This window comes from Zasmidium cellare (assembly GCF_010093935.1).
Source record: "Zasmidium cellare ATCC 36951 unplaced genomic scaffold M409scaffold_4, whole genome shotgun sequence".
NCBI lineage: Eukaryota > Fungi > Ascomycota > Dothideomycetes > Mycosphaerellales > Mycosphaerellaceae > Zasmidium > Zasmidium cellare.
Window position 1 is genome coordinate 421,505 of NW_022986948.1, and position 18,348 is coordinate 439,852.

Genomic DNA, 18,348 nt, shown 5'->3' on the forward strand with positions numbered 1-18,348 from the left:
TTCGCACTGCAATCGCCTTCGTCACCCGCGCCAGCGAGCCCAAGACACGCTGCACTCTACCACGCGCCCCTGGAAGCGTCTCTTCCTTTGGCCCCTACGCCTACCACGAGGACGACGACATCATCAGCATCGCCGATACCGTCTCAGACATGGGGAAGTCCAATAAGTTCGACTTCACCAACAAGCCCAGCACCGGCATCAAGCTGGGCGCCTTCATCCGCACCCAACTCGAGAAGGAAGCGGACAAGGTTGTGAAGGATGCAGACAAGCAGACCACCAAGGCGCGCAAGTCGAGCATTAGCAGTGCTGCCAGTGCAGCCAGTTCGGCGGAGACTCAAGATGCTGTGACGCACACACTCGATATCAAAGTACCTGGAAAGCAGCTCGGTGATGAGGGAGCACAAGAGGTTGCAAAGGGTCTGTTGAATGTGTTACGGAGGGGCACAAACGAGGCGGCGGTCTTGCTCGAGGACCTCAACTTGACGGGCAATGAACTCACGACCAAGTCGCTGGCACGATTGGCGCCCATCATCGAGCTTGCGAAGCACGATCTGACGACCCTAAACCTTTCCAACAACGCAATCAAGGTGGGAACCACTCAAGAAGCAGAAGAGTGGGAGGAATTCCTGTTCGCTTTCCAGGATTGCCTCAAGCTGAGAAGACTGGACTTGAGTGGCAATCCCGCTCTGGGAGCGAAGGGGCTTGAGATCCTCTCTCGAGTGCATCTGCTGGAAGAACCCATCGACCCTATTTCTGCCAGTGGTGACGCATCAGTCCTGTCCCTGCCAGAAGGATTTGACACCAGCGACCAGCCCACGCCTAAGACCGCTGAATTTGGGCTCATGGACTCCATGGCAGCTGGCAAGGTTCTCAAGCGTCGTTGTGGCCTGCGATCAATCCCTTACATCTCGCTGACAAACATCGGACTCACTGAGGCAGGTGCTTTATGGCTGTCGTATGTCATTGCCGACCACCACCTGCCAAGCCAATTGATCGACGCCCTGAATGCAGCCCACGCTACCACCGCCATCAATGCCTACCAACAAGACGCGAACTCCAGAGGTGTTGACTGGGATGAGCGTGAATCAACACTGTGTAAAGATGGTCTTCAGATTCTGAAGAAGGCTGAGGCATTCCGACAACAGACCATGTTGGCTGATCAAGTTACCGTTGCTAGTTCTGAGATCCTTGGAGAAGTTGGCATCGATGCACAGGATGCTGAAGCCGAAGCTATGACTAGGAGATCTCTCGATCGCCGTCACTCTCGAGCTGCTCGAGGAGACCGTCGCACAAGCATTCGGTCGATCCGCAGCACTGACGGCGAGTATGAGACGACAGAGCTTGAGGGTGCTCGCAAGAGACTTCAGCGATCTGTCATCAACAAGCACGGGGCAGAGAGTGTTGAGTTGTGGCACACAGCTCTGAAGGTCTTCATCTACTCCCGGACTGCTGTGCGAGTTGGACCCCTATCTCACAGCCCATTCGAGATCTACACTGGCGCTCCTCTCTTCGACTTCACCAAGTACATGAGCCAGAAGCGGAGCCCAATCGGCCGCCCAGTCACGCCAGGCAATCGATCCCACAACGAGAACATGCGATCCCTCACACCTGTCAAGCGCCGCGGTCAGGATGAGAATAGACGGCCCATCACACCTCTGGGCTGCGCGAATGATGAGAACAAGCGTGCGTCTGGAAGCGGTCGAGGATTGTCTGTTTCAAGCACCACGCAAAAGCAAGGAAGCTACGCCGCAACTCTCACTGCTAACTCCGGTGCTACGGCAGGCGAGCCAGAGCTGGTCATTACTGAGGTGACCAACAGCCCCACTACACCAAAGCTGGTATTCAAGCCTCATCGCAAGGGCGCCTTTAGTGAAGGCGGAGATGGGCAGGCCACGACGCACAAGCCGACTTCAAGCCACGGCAGCGACCTCCACGCTGTCACCAAGAAGCTGGATGCTCTCGTTGTGAGAGACGACAACCCACAGCGGTTCGTGCGTTGGCAGGAGAAGCATGTGTCTAGTCACGGCGCAAGTGCGTTCCGCGACGTTGACATGCCTTCTCAGCTTCCAAATCACTTGATGGAGCGGATTGCTGGGTTCACGATTTCGGAGAGGGAGCGCAGCTTGTTGTCGGAGAAGCAGTTCCACGCTGCAGCGGCTTGGGGTCTCAACTTGGCCAACGTGGACGTTGAGAAGGAGTGGCGGAAGGAGGCAAAGAGCTCCCAGATCTGGAGGTTGCTGGAGGGTATTGGCTGCTTGGAGTATGAGCGGGACTAAAGAAGGACCTTGAGTGCCCTGGTGATGGGAATGCTATTGAGTGCGATCACATGCAAAAGTTCGTTAGCGCTGATGCTAGCCTTCGATAGGTAGATGACGACAAAACGTGGCCACAGCGCCCCTGTAAATCGTTTTTGACCTCCCTGAAACTTCACATCTAACTCATGCAGTTCAAGCCGCTATCTGTCGCACTTAACATTGACTATCCACAACACCTTGGCATTCCACCTCAGCCAAGCCAGCTCCGTTCGAATCCCTGTCACCCAAGGGCGGCTGCACCGGCTTCAGTCCTGCTTGAAGAAACAACCTTCTGCAACAAGTACACCAAACTCAATCGACCAGAGAGAACAAGACAATCAAGAGGCTACTGTGAGGAGTTGTCCCATCTTGGCCATCTATTTCCTCCTCCACTGCAATGCTCGGTACATGTGACACCGAAACATGCCGAGCCGTTTCATCCAATCCTCGACCTGGTCTCTTCCTATAGGCGAGGGAAAGTCCAATATAGGCAAGTACCAATGCGCAGTATAAGCTTTCTTGGACGGAGGAGTCGCGGCGATATTCCACTAATGAGGCCCACTTGTGAAGGTGGTGCGCTGATGGGGGTTGTATAGATGAGGTGGAGGGACTTGGCTGGGGAGATCTGGAGAGGATATAAAAGAGCTGGTGGGATTGGTTTGTATTGGGAGAAATACGATATACCCTTCTGACTTCCCTTTTCGCAGGCGAGAAGACTCCACCATGGCGCGCTTGTCCCTCCTCACAGCGCTCTCCCTCCTCGCATCCCTCGTCTCCGCCCAGTGCGGCGGCACCGCAGATGCCACCGTCGATGGCTCCTCAGGCGCCTACACTGCCACCGCAGGCTCAACAGAACTCTACTCCGGCGCCTCCTACCTCGCCGCCATCCAAGCCGCCATCGACGGCATCACCACCGGCCAAACCGTCGCAGTCCTGGCAGACGGCTCCATCGGCGACGCCACCATCACCATCGACAGCGGCAAGACCTTCGAAGGCTGCGGCACGATCGACGTCGGCTACAACGCCGGCCACGGAGCCATCGAAGTCCTCAACGCCGCAGACGTGAGCATCCCCACCCTGACCCTGACAGGCGCCCCCTACTTCGGCCTGCGCTTCTATGGCGTCACGGGCCTCAGTCTGGGCGACATAACGATGAACCTGAGCGGCGGCATCGGGATTCGCTTCGACCGCGACGAGGCCGCCAACGTGGACGTCTCGATGGGCACCATCAGCGTCACGGGCGCCAGCAGCCACGCCGTCGAAACCTGGAACATCGATGGCCTGACCATCGACTCCGTCGTCGCGCGGGACTGCGGCGAGTGCGGCCTGCTCCTGCAAAACACCCGCAACGCCCAAGTCGGGCTCGTCGACGGTGACAACGTCGGCGGGACGTCTGGGTACGCGACCCTCCGCTTCGCCAACACGAACGGCCTCCTGGCGGACGGGAGCTACGATACGAACGTCTACATCGACCGCGTCGTGTCCAGCGGCGGCGGGCGGGGGATCTTCTGCGTGTCGGAATCCGGCGGCGCGGAGATCGGAAACATCAACCTCTCCAATAACGGCAACAACGCCATCCTCATCGAGAACTGCTACAACCTCGCCATCCTCGCCGGGACGGTGACGGGCGGCGGGGAGGTGCGTCTGGCGGCGCGGGCGGAGTTTGCGAATAATCGGGATGTGTCGTTGAGTTTGGAGGTTAATGGGAATACGGTGAGGGAGGAGCCTTGTGGGGAGAATAGCAATATTGTTATTACGGGGGATGCGGCGGTGACGATTTGTTAGGTGGAAGTGCTTGCGCGGGAGAGTTTGGGGGTGGTTGGGATTGGGATGGGGGGTTGTTGACTTCTGTGGTCGTACTTTTTGGGAATTTTGTGATGTTTACTGTGACCTCCTTTTTCTCCCTGTTCAGTGTCTTTTCGTCTTTGCATTTCACCATGACATCTTCCCATCGTCCAAACGAACACCACTGTTCAGCGACCCAGCTGAATATTCGTAGACCCCTGAGATCCGGCAGCGTCAAGTCCCTCACACTCTCCGACCATCTCCAACTCCTCGTCAGGAGTCTTCGCTGTCATCCATTCTTCTCCGTCCTCCACTTCAGATTTTGACGAACTCGTCTACACAAGTCCCAAACAAACGTGGCAAATGGAGGTTTGATATGAACGGACATCCTTGAACTCATCATCGGCGACCAAACGCGGTCACGCTCGAAGAAATTTAACGGGACCTGCGATATTCGTGAAGATTTAATCTGGGGTCTCTATCTGCTTCTCAATCCTAGGTGGGTAACCGGTCATGCCTCTATATGTACCACACTGCACCTTCGATCAAAGGGGCAAGCAAATTTTGGACTTGCGCAAGACCCAACGACTCAGACTCGCATATAGATGCTCCTCGCCAGCACAAGACTGAACCTTCCAGGGTCCTCGCCTCTCAAACTCCACAAGTCTCGCCACGCCCCTGTGTGTCGAAGTGGCGCAAGACGTTCATTGTCACCGTGATCCTCAAGCCTGTATCGCCCGCCCCGTCCCCACCTCCCCATCCGCACCCACGACAGGAAACCCCCAACTCGTCGCCGCCAAATCCTCCCCACACCCCTCCATGACCGAATCCCTCTCCCCGGCATCCAGCATCTCCTCCTCCGGCGGAGAAGAAGAAGACCCCGTCGTAACGGTGGTAATAGTCGTCATGGAATTCCTGCCAAAGAAAACAGTAATAAGCCTTCCGCCCTTGAGTACTTGCTCGTTGGCTCACATCTGCAGCACGCGAGAAACGACATGGGGTTTGAGAGAAGAAAGTTCATCCACACACCGTGAGAGTGTCTCGCTCCGACGAGCGTTTTCCAGCGCCCACAGGCGCGCGCCCTCGTATTGTTCGCCTTTGCAGACGTGATGGTGGCTGCCCGGGGCGTGTTCCTGTGGTGGTGGGCGGCTGACGTTGAACATCTCCTCGTTCGCCACGAGCTCCCCCTCCTCTCCTACTGTTGCGTAGACCAGTCTGCCTACGTCGGCTTTGTAGAAGTCGTGTTTATACTGCATGGGACTCAGCTCGATCTCCACGAACCGCGCCTCCTCGGGGACTTCATGGCACTGGAAATCCTGGCCGAATGCGTGGCCGGTGAGGTCTCGCGCGCGTTTCTCTTCGAGTTCCCAGATGAGCTGGACGAAGGAGGCGAGGAAGTAGGAGTCGAAGACGCCTTGGAGGTTGATCTTTCTGAGCAGTTCCACGCATCGTCGGCGGATGCTGCTGGTTCGGGTTTTGAAGGCGATCATGGCGACGCAGGGCACGAGATCCGTGCCGAGTGTGAAGGCCTGCCGGGTGAAGTTTGCTTGGTGTTCGGCGGTGCTTTTGGTGTGAGGGGATGTTGTGACGTCGTAGTGAAGGTCGACGTATTGCTCGGCGAGGGAGAGAATGTGGTGGAATTGGGCGTCGAAGCGGTCGACGGCCATTTCGGTCGAGTCGCGCCAGGTGCTGACGACAAACCAGATGTAGAAGAAGTGGATTTGCGTGAGGAGGTGTTGGGATTCGCGTTGGGTTGCTGGGGAGAGGCAGGCGAGGGCGGCCATCCAGGCGGCGAGGTCTGTCTTGATTTCATCCCTAGACATTCATCATCAGCATCACCGCACTCTGTGAGAACAGTCACGTTGAGCATCCTCCCTTCCTCTTCTTTCATTCACTCACATTCTCTTCAAGATCTGCGGCTCCCCCTCCAACGAAATCGTCCTCGACGCCGCACAGGCCAAGCAATTCCTCATATCATCGTCCAGTAGTTCAAAATCCCTCCTCTTCGCGACAACCTCCCGATCCGCGAGACACACAATATCGCGGCAAAAGTCGTGTGTTTTGGAAGCAATCGCATCCAAGTGTACCATCGCCTCGTCCAGATTGTAGAATGATGACGGCATCTTCTCCGTGCATACCGGGAAGAGATACGGCTCATCCTCCCCTACAATCGTCAAGTCGCCATCGAGCCGCACGAACGTCTGGAGGATGACGTCCATGTTATTGCGAGGTGTGACTTTCATAATGACGGTCCTCTTCATCTCCCCGTCACCGTACTGCGTCGCCGGAGGATTCGAGCCTCGTATTCGTTCGTACAGGATTCTGAGGCCGGTCCGGAGATGCATGGTCGCGCGGGCGTCTTCGCTGTGGAGCACTTCGAAGCAGAAGAAGAGGAGCGAGACGAGAAGGACGACTTCGACGTCCGAGTCGGAGCAGGATTCGTCGAGTGTCTCGATGTAAGTCCGGATATAGCCCATGGCTTTGTTGTACTGGCTGAGGGCGAATTGGTGCTGTTCGGGATCGATGCCTGCTGGTCCTTTGTACGCTTCGAACGTCAAGGCGCGGTGTATGCTTCCTAAAGCAATGGCTGCGTGTGTGACTGCGGGTTCGTGATGACCCATCTGCAGCGCCAATCTCTCCCAGCTCAACGTCCACGAGCTTCCTGGTAATTGCCTCACGGTCTGTAACCGGAAGAAGTCGAATGCGTAGGTCTCCACGGGCGTCATCTCATCCAGCGTGATTGATGAAGGTCCTCGGTGGACAGGATACATCGTCGGTAGCTTGACAGATCCCACCTGGGAGCCTTTCGGCAGAATGACAGCTTGGCTCTTGCATTCCGGGCGGACATAGTCGTAGCCAGCACACTCGCGATTGCTGGCGATGCATTTCCGACATGCTGGCCGGCCCTCATCGCACTGACAGACTGGTCAGGATATTGTCATCTCAAGCATGGTGAAGCAAAGTTTGTAAGGCAGCATAGCATGGCTCGAAAGGGAGATAGTCCAAGACAAGACACGCCCTCGAGAAGCTTCTCTAGCACTAGTCAAAAGCAAACAGAGAGACCACACATACCTTAATATGCCTCTGTCGACACGTGCGGCACCCAGTCCGAGTCTTCGGCCGCTTGGCTCTCTTCCTGACGACACTAGATAGCAGAGATCAGCCATCAGCCACCAACAACCACAACACATAGAAGCAGTAAAAGGAGGCGGTATAGAAGAAGATAAGGATAATACGTACGGGATCGTCATGGCAGCAGCCTGCCTCAATAAAGGAAATCCGACGACGACCCAGGCCTAGCAGGGCCGGGGAAAGGAGGGGCTTGTCTCGTCTCGTACGGCAGAGCGTGTACGTAGTAGGTGAGGGTAGTCGGATGTGGAGTGTGACAGTGTGTGTGGTGTGCGGTAGCACGTTGTGCCTCTCGTATAGTCGACAAGTCAGGTCGCGGGGACAGGATGGATGGACCCTCCGTGGCTGGTGAGCGTCCTATCTCTGGCAGAGCCGCAATGGCGCGCGAGGGCACACTGCGTATGGACGTTGGGTGCTGTGGCTGAAGAAGGGTGGCCTTTGAGCGACGAGGCTGTTCTTTCGATCCCCAAAAAGTGGCTTGATAGTGAGTTAGAGGGTAGGCTCGTTTAGCAATCCAACAAGTGGCCGGTAGTATTGTGGTGTCTCAAGATCGGAAGAGCAGAAGTATCGTATAGATATAAGACCAAGTCCTCAGATAAGTAAAAGAAGCGCCCCTGCCCGAAAAGCGTAGCCTTCACGAATGGATCTCGCGCTCCTTGCCGAACAAAATAATCTTCCCTTCAGGCAGGCAGGCAGAGGCTGATGATGAGATTAGAAAAATGGCGAAACAAAAAGTTAAAGGAATGGCCACACGGAAAGTCCACAAACCGCTTTCACCTCAACACAACTCTCGAATTCGCCGCCGCAGCAGCAGCGGTCTCCCACCGCAGCCAAACAGTAGGGCCCATAACAACTCCCATAGTAGTTCCAAGGTGGTTCTGATCGCGTGAAGACGAAAGCTAAGCCCCGGCAAGGGTCCATCCGTCGTAAAGCATCCAATCGGTGTTGTTCCTTTCAGCCCTATGACGCACGCCGCGGGCGCCGACAAGCTTCGCAGGGCCTCAAAAAGTGGCGGTTGTCCGCTTCTGGGAGGAAAATAATCATACGCTGCGCTGCACGCTGCGCGCGGGTCTTGGGAAGAGACTAAGATGATGTCTTGCATATCCGTTAGCCTTGTTTGCATTGTTGACACTTTGGTCGTTTGGCAAAGGCAAAGGACGCGCAAGCTCGTGAGGTCACGGTTGGATCGTTCAGTTGCAGGTGCACTTTTTCCTATATATCTTCCATCATCGCCAAGAAGATTATTACGCTGCGAAGCCTCGGAGACCCCGACGAGCGAAAGCATCATGTGAGGCCTGCCTGACCCTGGAAACGAACAAGACGGATGTTTTCTTTCGAATTGAACTGGCCACCTCCAAGCCAACCGAAAGAAGTACCGTCGCCTTCCCCCTTTCTCTCCACATCATCATCATAGCAACCCAACAACTCTATGGAACCCTTGCATTTGATCTTCCTCCCAGGGAACACCCTCGAAACAAGAGCCTTCGAAGGGACGGGAGCGCCCTAAAGACAAGAAAATACCAAACGAAGTACCGCATCGCCTTGGATCCGATTACTATGCTTTTGCAGTTCGACGGACGACGCCATCCCCCTTCAGACCACCGCAACACCTTCAGCTCTTCCTTTCCTTTCCTCCCCCCTTTCGAAATAAGCCACCGCGTACCCGCCCTCAAAAATCCTAGAAGCAGTACCGGATCGAAGAAGCACTGCCATTGAGGCTTGTGTCACTCTTGATCCCTTCCTAGGCCGGCCGGTGACGAAAAGAAAGCTTTCAGCCTGCAAGATCCAGGGTGTCGCCAGTTGAGGAGCCTGAAGAGATCTCGCTCCCCTCCCTCCCAAGGCCACCGAGGACTCCCAAGATCCAGGGCAGGACGTGGCCTTTCCCAAAGCACCAAAGAAATCCAGGAGGGCGCATACCCAGGAGCCGTCTTGACACCCATCGGACCTGAAACCCAGGAAGAACGACTGCTTTTGGACACTTTTCATTCTTTCTTCCCGACTTTTCGAATCGGTGCACTACGACTACTACTACTATACATAGGAAGCCTCCCTCGACGCTCCTCCCTTTTGTTGCTTCCTCCTTCAACCACCGAACTTCTCCAAGATGGCTCCCTCGAACGCCCTGCATTTCATTTTCGAGGGGATAGCCAAGCTCCCCTCCCTCCTCTCAGCCTCGAGGGCTGTAAGAACAAACAAACACAAACAAGAAAGGGAAAAAGGCAGAGGTATCTGTGCAAGTGAAACAGCAGAAAAAAAACAACGATCAACGCATCTTTTTAGTTGCCAAAGAAGTTCGACACCAAATCCGAGATATCGCCCGCATCCTCAGGGTACACCCAGAAGGCAATGGCGATAATAGTGTACGTGCCTAAGCACATGCACCCCTCGAGCCAGTTGCTCTTGCCGTCTTGGATCAGGTAGTTGACGACCAGGACACTGAGGAAGAAGACCACCGTCTCGAAGCCCTGGAAATGGAGACTCATGGGCTGTCCCATGATCCAGCCGAGCATGACGAGGAATGGAGTGACGAAGAGGGCGATTTGCATGGAGCTGCCGATGGCCACGCCAATGGCGAGATCCATCTTGTCCTTGTAAGCGACGACCACGGCCGTGACGTGTTCGGCTGCGTTGCCGACGATCGGGAGTAGAATCAGACCGATGAATGTCTTGCTGATGCCGGAAGAAGCGACGATGGAATCGATACTGTCCACGAGGTATTCGGCGCAGATTGCGACCAGGACAGTGACGAGGACAAGCGCAACTGTGGCAGCGACAGGACCCAGGATCTCCGGCTCCTTCTCCTCGCCATCTTCGCCTCCCTCTTGAGCTTCGGCGTCGAACAGGCTGGCGTGCGTCTTAAGCTGGAAGTACAGATACAAGCAGTATAGGATCAGCATGATGATGGCCGTACCGCGCGAGAGGACCAAGATGTTCGAGTCGGAATCCTTGTCACTGGGCTTCAACGCCGCATACATGGTCGCTGGGATGATCAGAGACGTCGCAGCGACCGCCATGAGCGATGACATGGTCGAAGCAACCGTCTCATTGAAGCGAGACTCCCCACGGCGCATACCGGATGAGATGAAGCAACAGCCAAGGACAAGCAAGATGTTCGACAAGATCGAGCCAAGCATGCTAGCCTGGACGATTCGAATCTCTCCCTTGTTGAGCGCAACAATGGATACCTGAGGCGCACAGGGTTAGTCTTGCTGTATCGCCAAATCCCTGATGACGTATTCCAGGACTTACAATCAACTCGACTGCATTTCCAAACGTCGCATTCATCAATCCACCGATGGTCTGTCCCAATTTCACACTCAGCTCTTCCGTCGCAAAGCTCAGCAAAGCCGCGAGAGGTACGATGGCGAAGAAGTTGACGACGAAGATGGCGGTTGGGTTGACATCCAGCGCTCCCAGGACGATACCCGCAGGCACGCAGACCAGTAGGACATTGACGTAGTTGCTCGCCAGTGTCAACCACGTGAGGCGCACGAAGTTGGCCGGCCACCGCACCCACGCGCGCTCGTCTTCAGAGAACTTTTGTCCATGGCTGTTGGTGGTCAACGTGCTCCCCATGTTGCCCAGGCTGCTAGCCCCGCGGGTCACAAGAGGTGTGTTCTCGTCGGCCGGCCTGCCATTAGGTCTTCCATCTTCTCCCGAAGTCATCGTGCCGGATTGTGTGGTGGTGGTGTTGGTATAGCTAAAGCCACTGCTGGTGCGGCCGTGCCGGGAAAAGGCTCGTTTGATGGCGCCTGTGTCGAGTCGCAAGGTGCGTGATTAGCTTGTAGTTACACAAAGGGTAGGACCCAGGTAAGAGGCCGCCGGGCGTGTGCGCATATAAAGGTAGGCGGGTAATGATGTGAAGTGAAATGAGTTGCGTATGTGACACCGGGGGCGCAGAGCACCGTAGGCTGCGTTCCGGGCGCGGACGAGGAGTCGGATAGCCAGCCAAGACGGTCTTGGTGTGGCGCGAACAAAGAAGCAGAAGAAGAGCGAGGGCGGTGTTTTGCTTGGCGGCCGGCCGGGCGATGATGACGAGAACAGCAGCCGAGTGTGTTCGGATGCCGTGGATGGATGGGGAGGGCAGTGTAGAGAAGAAGATTGATGAGGCGACGAGGCAGAAACGGACAGGCCAGACGACTCACTCATTTGATTCGATTGATGCGGCCCTCTCCTCCCTGCTGCTGACTTTCCCACGCGGCGGCTTCTCGATGGGCTTGGGCAGAAGAGCCAAGCAATGGACAAGTATCGCCGTAGAAGTCTGTTTGGCGCTGCCCGGACGTATGTCGAGAGGGGTAAAGGCAAGGGACGGTGCAATTGATGCGAGTTGAGGAGTGGTGATCGAGGCGCAGCAACAGCAGCAGCAGCAGTCTCTGTCGATTCTGTCTGCTCTGTTTGGAGGGAGAACAAGAAGCAGACCGCAGACTGCAAAGTCCAGCCAGCGCAGCACAGAGCTCGACCCAGGAATGACGACGGTTCTCCCCCGCCGCCGTCCAATCAGCTAGCTCCAATTGCACTGCCCCCATGTGCCAAGCAACCGTGTTTCAAGAAACCAAGGCCAGACGACGTCGTGCCGGATGTTGAAGCCATCCGATGAAAACCATCCGTTCATACTACTACAGTACATGTACATTGAATTTCAGAGTTTTGACGATAACAGTGAATCAAATCGCCACATCTCGATCAGCCACGTGCAACCCACGATCTCCCAAAGTCAAGTCAACAAATCTCAAGACTTTGACGAAGAGGGATCACATGTGCCAAGCACGCATCACACGAGAGACGAGATGCACAAGACATGACGGCGGTGGCTTAGATCTTCTAGATGTTGCCCAACCTCATCTCACCGTATCTTCCGCCTCTATACCACTTGGACGAAGACGGAAAGTAAGGCGCTGTCGTTCGTGACACCGCAGTGGGCGTGCCGTCATCACCATTAGCGCACTCTTGGCCAGACTGAGGCACCTATGCTTCCGAAAGGAGTAGTGCTCAATTGCGATTGTGATCCTTTGGAAGACTTCTCATCATCAGGTTGATTCAATTCCTTCATCTGTCGCTATGCTAATAACCGATAATCCGATCTCCTCCCGTCATCCGACAAGAAGTCCGTGTCAATTCATTTCCTCGCGTTGCCGCCTGTATCCGACAATCCATCACAAAAAGTGTAGTAGGTATCATGTGGTATCCCATCCCAATCCCAACCCCGACGCCAAGAATCCGCAGCAGTAACAAAACCCTCCCAACAAACAACGCCCCTGCCAAGCAATGAAAAATACTTCTCACCATCATGAATAGTACGTTGCCGAGGACGTGACACTGCCTTCAATCGACCGGCCATGGTCTGCTCCGCCTGGTAAGCTGACCCGACGAGGCACATCGCCGAACAGTTTCTCCATCATCTTGTGCTTCTGAGCGTCGCGACTGCTCTTCAGCTGCTGGTACGTCGTCGCCAGTCCGCGGATCTGGTCGTCGATGGAGATGGTGCTGGAGTTGCTGCTTCGTACGAGAGGGCTCACGAGCTTGCGACGCAGGATTTCGAGGTTCTCCTTGACTTGGTACAGGCGGTGGTTGTGCTCAACGAGGACGTGCTTGTTACGCACCGTCCGATCCCGCACCGAGTGTAAGAGATTCTTGTTCTTCTCATACTTGCGCAGTTTCGAGGCGTTGACTCCAATCACTTTCGTCCAGAGGCTGCCGAGGAAGTCATTCTCTGCCCGCTCCTGAGTGTCTTGCTCGCGGATGACAGTGCGCTGGAGGTTGAGGAACTGCTTGTCGATCGCCTCGAAGAGTTGGAAGAGCGACGTGGAGTAGGTGAGTTCATTGTTAATGCTCTCCTCCAGCACGCCGAGAAACTCGAAGAAGGTGCGCTCCATTGTGGCTTTGGTGCGCTGTTGGTAGGTTTGCCCCAGAACAGCCTGCGCCAGCTTGCTGTCACTCATCAGACCAACCCTGGTGAGCATGGTGTGAGCATTCGACCACACGGAGCTGATCGTGCTGGGCGGTTCCATTGAGATGGTTGACAGTTCTCGCTGTGCCCACTCCATGACCAAGAGGATGGAGTCCACGTCCGCATCGACGGATGCGAAGAATCGAGTCAATTCGATAGCGAGCGTCTTCAGGCTGTCTGAAAGGTCGTCCAATTGGTTGACAATCAACGGCGCCGAGGTCATGTTTGTGCTTCGGACACTCTCGCCCAAATCCCACACAGCCACACCAGTCTCCTGTAACTGCTCAATCTGCGCATGGCCATGCTCTGAGTAGTAGATGACCGGTTCAAACGACCTCACAAGGCCTGCGACTTTGATCAGGTCTGGGGAGGGTCCGTTGGCTGGTGTTGAGAATAGACTTATGCAGATCCAGTAAAGGACGATGGAGCCTATCGCGTAGAGGAAAGTGTGATAAGGGGAATGGGTGATGTTCCGTATTGCTCTCCGAACACCGCCGACCACAGCTTCGATCGGCTCTGTTCGCTGAACGACATCAAGTGACGTCTGGAAACGGATGTCTAGACATCCTGTTAGCCACTTTCCCACGACTTCACCGTCGTGCGACTTGAACTTACAGTTGTTTTGTGTGGGAGTGCGCATTGTCGGCGTATCGACCTCTCCGTCATCTTGCTCCTCTTCCTTGATATGCTTCACAGTCTGCAAGCTTCCCCCATCACCACCGCCCTTATCGCCCTCTTGCGCGCCACACTTGACAGGGTCAGGACTAACACTGGGGCTGCGACCCTTGACGGGTGACTCGGGTAAGGGAATGCGCCTAGCAGTCCGATATGCGGTCACGTCGCCGTCGTCGCCGACATTGTAGTCCTCCTCTGATGCCTCGCGGTAGTACTGGCGGTGTTGTTGCGGGCTGGCTTCCTTGCTGTTCTTTCGACTAGGCTGATAAGGCAACTGTCCATTCTTGAACCACCCGCTCCCAGCTTTTCGCCAGGCAGGTGGCGAGTAGCTGCGCCGCGACGAGGTTGCTTCGCTGTAATCGGAGGTCTGCACGCTTTGGCGATCCATGAAGCCGGAGTGTTGGGAGGGGTATTCGGGGACAGTGGGGGAGAAGTCGTGCGCTTCGAAGTCGCCCATGCTCGCGTTGAGGCTCGGATGTGAGTCGAGGAGTTGCTGTCGGGATGTCATGGTTGGGAGTATCATGAAGGTGGTTCGGGCTGCGTCGTGGGTTGGAGGTCCTTCACCGGCGCAAACGCGCGAGTGAAGGGCGGGGGTATATAAGGTGAAGCGCTGCGGCGCGGTGAGTGAGTCAAGGCGGTTTGAGACAGCGTGGTCGTGTCTTGGGATATTGAAAGCGATTTCGATGTCGTTTGCGCCGCGCTCGTGAATGGCGGTCCGGCGTATCGTCGCTGTCTCGTCTCGTCTCGTGGACCGTGTCGCTGCGTTGTTCGGCGATGTCTTGCACGCGGTGTTTGAGCACCTGACTTCTACGGGGCAGACGCGAAAAGAGAACTGGAGCCTACAGGACAAGCAGCAAGATGCGATCAATGGCGGCGCAGGTACAGAATAGGCGGGAGGGAGAGTGGTTCAACTCGTCGACCCCTCGACTGCCGCATGCGCTGTTGCACGACCTGGCCAGCGTGCGGTTAAAGGTGATGGCTGGGGTTGCTGCAAGGTCGTCCCGCTAAACCCAAAATCCCTGCCGTCGGAGACAGCCACAGCCAATCGAGCTCCCGGCGGGAACACGCGGCCAGAGCCGCACCCTCTTAGCTTCAATTCCTCCAAGGTCCGGGCGACTGAGGGACGAGCTATATGCCACGACATGGACAGAAGAGACATCCACCAGCACAGTGATGGAATCTTTACTCCGGTCATTCATTCATTATTCGTAGATACATAATCGATAAGGCAGCATGGCCTGCGGTTGTCAATCCGCTCGTCATCCGCCTGCAACGCAAACGTGGTCCACAGAGGCTGGTGGTGGTTTGACGTCGTCCTTCTCGGGAACCTGTACCTGCTTCCCCGTCACCGCAGAATGCATGCACCTTCGATCGCCTGGGATCGTGCCTGGCATCATCTTATTCCGAAGTCAATGAGATCCAACTTCTCCCGGTGTGGTGTTTCGGTCGAGCCTCACATTTGAGGTGTTGATGAGGTCTGGACGAGTGACACAACCCGGAGGCTGGTTGATGGAAAAGATGTTGGCATGGCCAGATCGTCAAGTCCAGGCACATTATGCCGTCGATGCTGCTCTCCGATTACTGCCGTGATGCCCTGGGTGTCCAGCCCTTCGGAGACTCATCCAGGGTCCTTGCTTTTAATTTCAGATGAAGATGATGTCCTCACAAAGCGTCCAATTGCTTCTCAGGTAGTCACCATACATGATGGTCGACGACTGAACATAGCATTCGCATAGCAGTCTGTATGCTCTGTACGTTCGATCGTTTTCTGGATTAGGTCGTATGATAATTGGAACATCACCACCTGGGAGGATAGCGATCTGGTCGCCGGGAGCGACGCCCTCCGTAGCTAAGCCGTTGTAACCTTTGGCCGAAGTGAAGTAGTTTCTGCCGTATTCCAATGATGAGTCCGGGGTCTCTGGATCTTCCAACACAGGCGAGGTTGATAGAATCTGGCTGGTGTCAGGCGTTGGGTGCTCTGTGACCAGCAAGATCTCGTCGAGGATGAGTGCTGATATTCGCAACAAATGTCGGCCCTTTGGTCGTTCAATGACTTCGAAATCTCCCTGATGGTCTCCTCCAGCACGATAGTCGGTGCGGATGCCCAGGCTCCATTCGTCCTTGCTCGCGTTGACGAAGTTAGGCTCCGGCTTGCACCAGATGGGTGCCAGTCTCCACGGACAGCTCCAGTCGGGCACGAATGAGGGCAATGATAAGTCTTGCTGCAATGCGCCGGCACTGTAGATGATGCTCATCAACTGAAAGATTTTTTGCTCTTCGCTCAACTGATGGCATTTTGCGTACGGAGGTGTCCACTGTATGCTGTTCGCATACATCTGCACAGTATCGCCAAACAGCGAGACTGGTCCTCGAGAGTAATCGGGGAAGGTCGTCAAGTATGTCAGGCCCTGGAAGGCATAGACCATGTCGTGGACGTCAGTGGCTCGACTGCTCTTTGCTAGTATGAGTAGCTGGGCAATATCCGTGTGGTCGCGACATTCCTTCTGGCTGGCAATCATCTGGGTGATGATTGCTATGCGTTGTCGTCGATTCCCAAGCAATGATTCTTGTTTGGCGAAGCCGGGTGTGGTGGGCAGCCGGATTTGAACATATCTGATGAGTTTGACAAGACTGTCCCTGTCCTCTGCATCAGCGCTCTGGTCAAAGTCATTTTCTTGGGATCTTACCATGTCATTATGTATTCGCCGCACATCACTTGAGTGTACCGAGAGAGAGCGACCTCGGGAATTACCCAAACCCTTTGGAACCAGGGTCGTTGCAAGAGATCTTCCAGCGCATCCTTGAGCTTCTTCTGGCTGATGAGCTGCTTCAATGGTTTCTTCAGACTATCGTCACCTGGCGCAATCCTCTTCGCAAACGCAAACAGCTGCTGTGTCCCGCTACCAGCTTCCCCCAGCCAGACGTAAACCATGCGCGCCTGGTTAAAGATGTGCTTCATGATGTTGACTTGATGGCCTCGTTCCTTGTCGTTGCTCTGATCGATGCAGATCTGGTCAACCCATATAAGCGTGGTACTTCTCGAATCGCGCAGGCTTTGCAGAGCGCGCAGCAGATTCTGAGTGACGGGGAATCGCTGGAACCCATTGAGAAAGATGGCTTCGGTCCGTTCGGTCGACTCCCAGGCATAGCTCAAACAGCGATACGGCTTCTGCGGTTTCTTGGAATCCTGCCAGATGAGACTGCAGGACACGGGCTTCGAGCCTGACCCTGGTTGGAGGACAGCAACACGGAAAGCATCTCCATCTGCGACGGTGTCGTAGTGGAATTCGGGAGCACTGTCAAGATCCTGGGTTTCGCTCTGTCTTTTCTTCCGGCGACTCTTGTTCGGATCGGGCGAACCTGCCAGTGGTTTGTGGTCTCCTTGAAGCTCATAATCAGGATATCCCGTCGAACCGAGACTCCAGGTCCGAAAGGCTTCAGTCATGCGATGGTCCGCATCTTCGTTGGTGGCCCTCACTTCCGCCTGTCCATCGGAATGGTATTCCAGGTCGAGTTGGGGGGAAGAAAGATTGAACATGATCCCAAGTGCATGTAGCTAGATCCTGCAGATCCGAGTGTGGCGCATGAGAGGCGTGAGTGTGGATTGCTTGTCGTGAACACAATGCAAGTTGAGTCACATCTCTCTGGGTAAGATTCCTACCGTGCCAATGAATATGTGGTAGAAGTATGCCCGCTTCATGAAGCTGGCGCAACAAATACCCAAGATCGTGAGACCAAGCTGGACATAGTCTTCGTTGCACTGCCTCAGGTCATTGAGGCTGAGGTATTCGATTCTTCCTGGAAAGAAGTCCTCAGTGTCTTTCCATCTCAGCGCGTAAATCAAATGTCATCATGAAGAAGATTTTGCCGGCGCATGTGCTCGTCGCCCTTTGGTCTCACAGTTGTTAGAGAGGTGGTATTCCTACGCGTTGTGATTGTCAGTTGTTGTTCCCTTGCCAGAGCGAAACTTTGGAGCGTCACGACCAGGACTTCTCTGCTCGAGTCTCGTTACCCAGGGGTAGCTCTTTTCGCTCGCGTGGGCCGGCCTCTCCTCCGTCCCATGCGCACAGCAACACGCATTTGATCAGTGAGGACCTCGATGGCGCGATTGCATGGCCTATCGTGTCCCCCTGGCGGGCTGTGGCCCTATCTCGCCTGCTCGTCCAGCGATTGATCAAAGATTGGAGCGAAGACCACGGCCAAAGACACCACGGTGCACGTTGAATGCTGCACTTCGAAGTGCCCCGCATCGATGAGCCGCCATCATTGATCTCTCGTCATGATTTGTTTGGCCACACCGCATCGAGAAGGTCGCAAAAAGTCGGGAAGGTGGCCACCAGGCCACTGGCAGGCACTCGCGGCGTTACGCGGTCCTAAGTGACAAACATTTCTAATAGACCAGTTCGCCTTCTTCACTTCTTCACTTCTTCACTTCTCCATCTTCTCCCCTTCCTTCCCTTCCCACTTCCCACCAACATCCTCACTAATCACACATCAACCTTCACCAGACACATCCCC

At 55.2% G+C, this 18,348-nt stretch overlaps 6 protein-coding genes across 6 annotated transcripts; 2 read left to right on the plus strand and 4 right to left on the minus strand.

Moving 5' to 3' along the window:
- Positions 1 to 149: 149 nt before the first annotated feature.
- On the plus strand, positions 150 to 2,276 carry M409DRAFT_63356 (uncharacterized protein; the record flags this gene model as incomplete). The annotated part of the gene is made up of 1 exon (XM_033815558.1): positions 150 to 2,276. The coding sequence occupies one exon, from the start codon at positions 150 to 152 to the stop codon at positions 2,274 to 2,276; it is 2,127 nt and encodes a 708-aa protein (XP_033672652.1).
- Positions 2,277 to 3,017: 741 nt separating this feature from the next.
- Positions 3,018 to 4,079, plus strand: M409DRAFT_50411 (uncharacterized protein; the record flags this gene model as incomplete). Its single annotated transcript, XM_033811526.1, has 1 exon — positions 3,018 to 4,079. The coding sequence occupies one exon, from the start codon at positions 3,018 to 3,020 to the stop codon at positions 4,077 to 4,079; it is 1,062 nt and encodes a 353-aa protein (XP_033672653.1).
- A 722-nt stretch (positions 4,080 to 4,801) lies between these two features.
- On the minus strand, positions 4,802 to 7,330 carry M409DRAFT_50412 (uncharacterized protein; the record flags this gene model as incomplete). The annotated part of the gene is made up of 5 exons (XM_033811527.1): positions 4,802 to 4,994; positions 5,109 to 5,894; positions 5,979 to 6,994; positions 7,152 to 7,224; positions 7,320 to 7,330. The coding sequence occupies 5 exons, from the start codon at positions 7,328 to 7,330 to the stop codon at positions 4,802 to 4,804; spliced, it is 2,079 nt and encodes a 692-aa protein (XP_033672654.1).
- A 2,154-nt stretch (positions 7,331 to 9,484) lies between these two features.
- On the minus strand, positions 9,485 to 10,874 carry M409DRAFT_18000 (uncharacterized protein; the record flags this gene model as incomplete). Its single annotated transcript, XM_033804312.1, has 2 exons — positions 9,485 to 10,393; positions 10,458 to 10,874. 2 exons carry the CDS (start codon positions 10,872 to 10,874, stop codon positions 9,485 to 9,487), a joined length of 1,326 nt encoding a protein of 441 aa, XP_033672655.1.
- A 1,619-nt stretch (positions 10,875 to 12,493) lies between these two features.
- Positions 12,494 to 14,338, minus strand: M409DRAFT_63360 (uncharacterized protein; the record flags this gene model as incomplete). The annotated part of the gene is made up of 2 exons (XM_033815559.1): positions 12,494 to 13,713; positions 13,771 to 14,338. The coding sequence occupies 2 exons, from the start codon at positions 14,336 to 14,338 to the stop codon at positions 12,494 to 12,496; spliced, it is 1,788 nt and encodes a 595-aa protein (XP_033672656.1).
- A 1,135-nt stretch (positions 14,339 to 15,473) lies between these two features.
- M409DRAFT_63361 (uncharacterized protein) lies at positions 15,474 to 17,275 on the minus strand (the record flags this gene model as incomplete). Its single annotated transcript, XM_033815560.1, has 2 exons — positions 15,474 to 16,467; positions 16,518 to 17,275. 2 exons carry the CDS (start codon positions 17,273 to 17,275, stop codon positions 15,474 to 15,476), a joined length of 1,752 nt encoding a protein of 583 aa, XP_033672657.1.
- Positions 17,276 to 18,348: the final 1,073 nt, after the last annotated feature.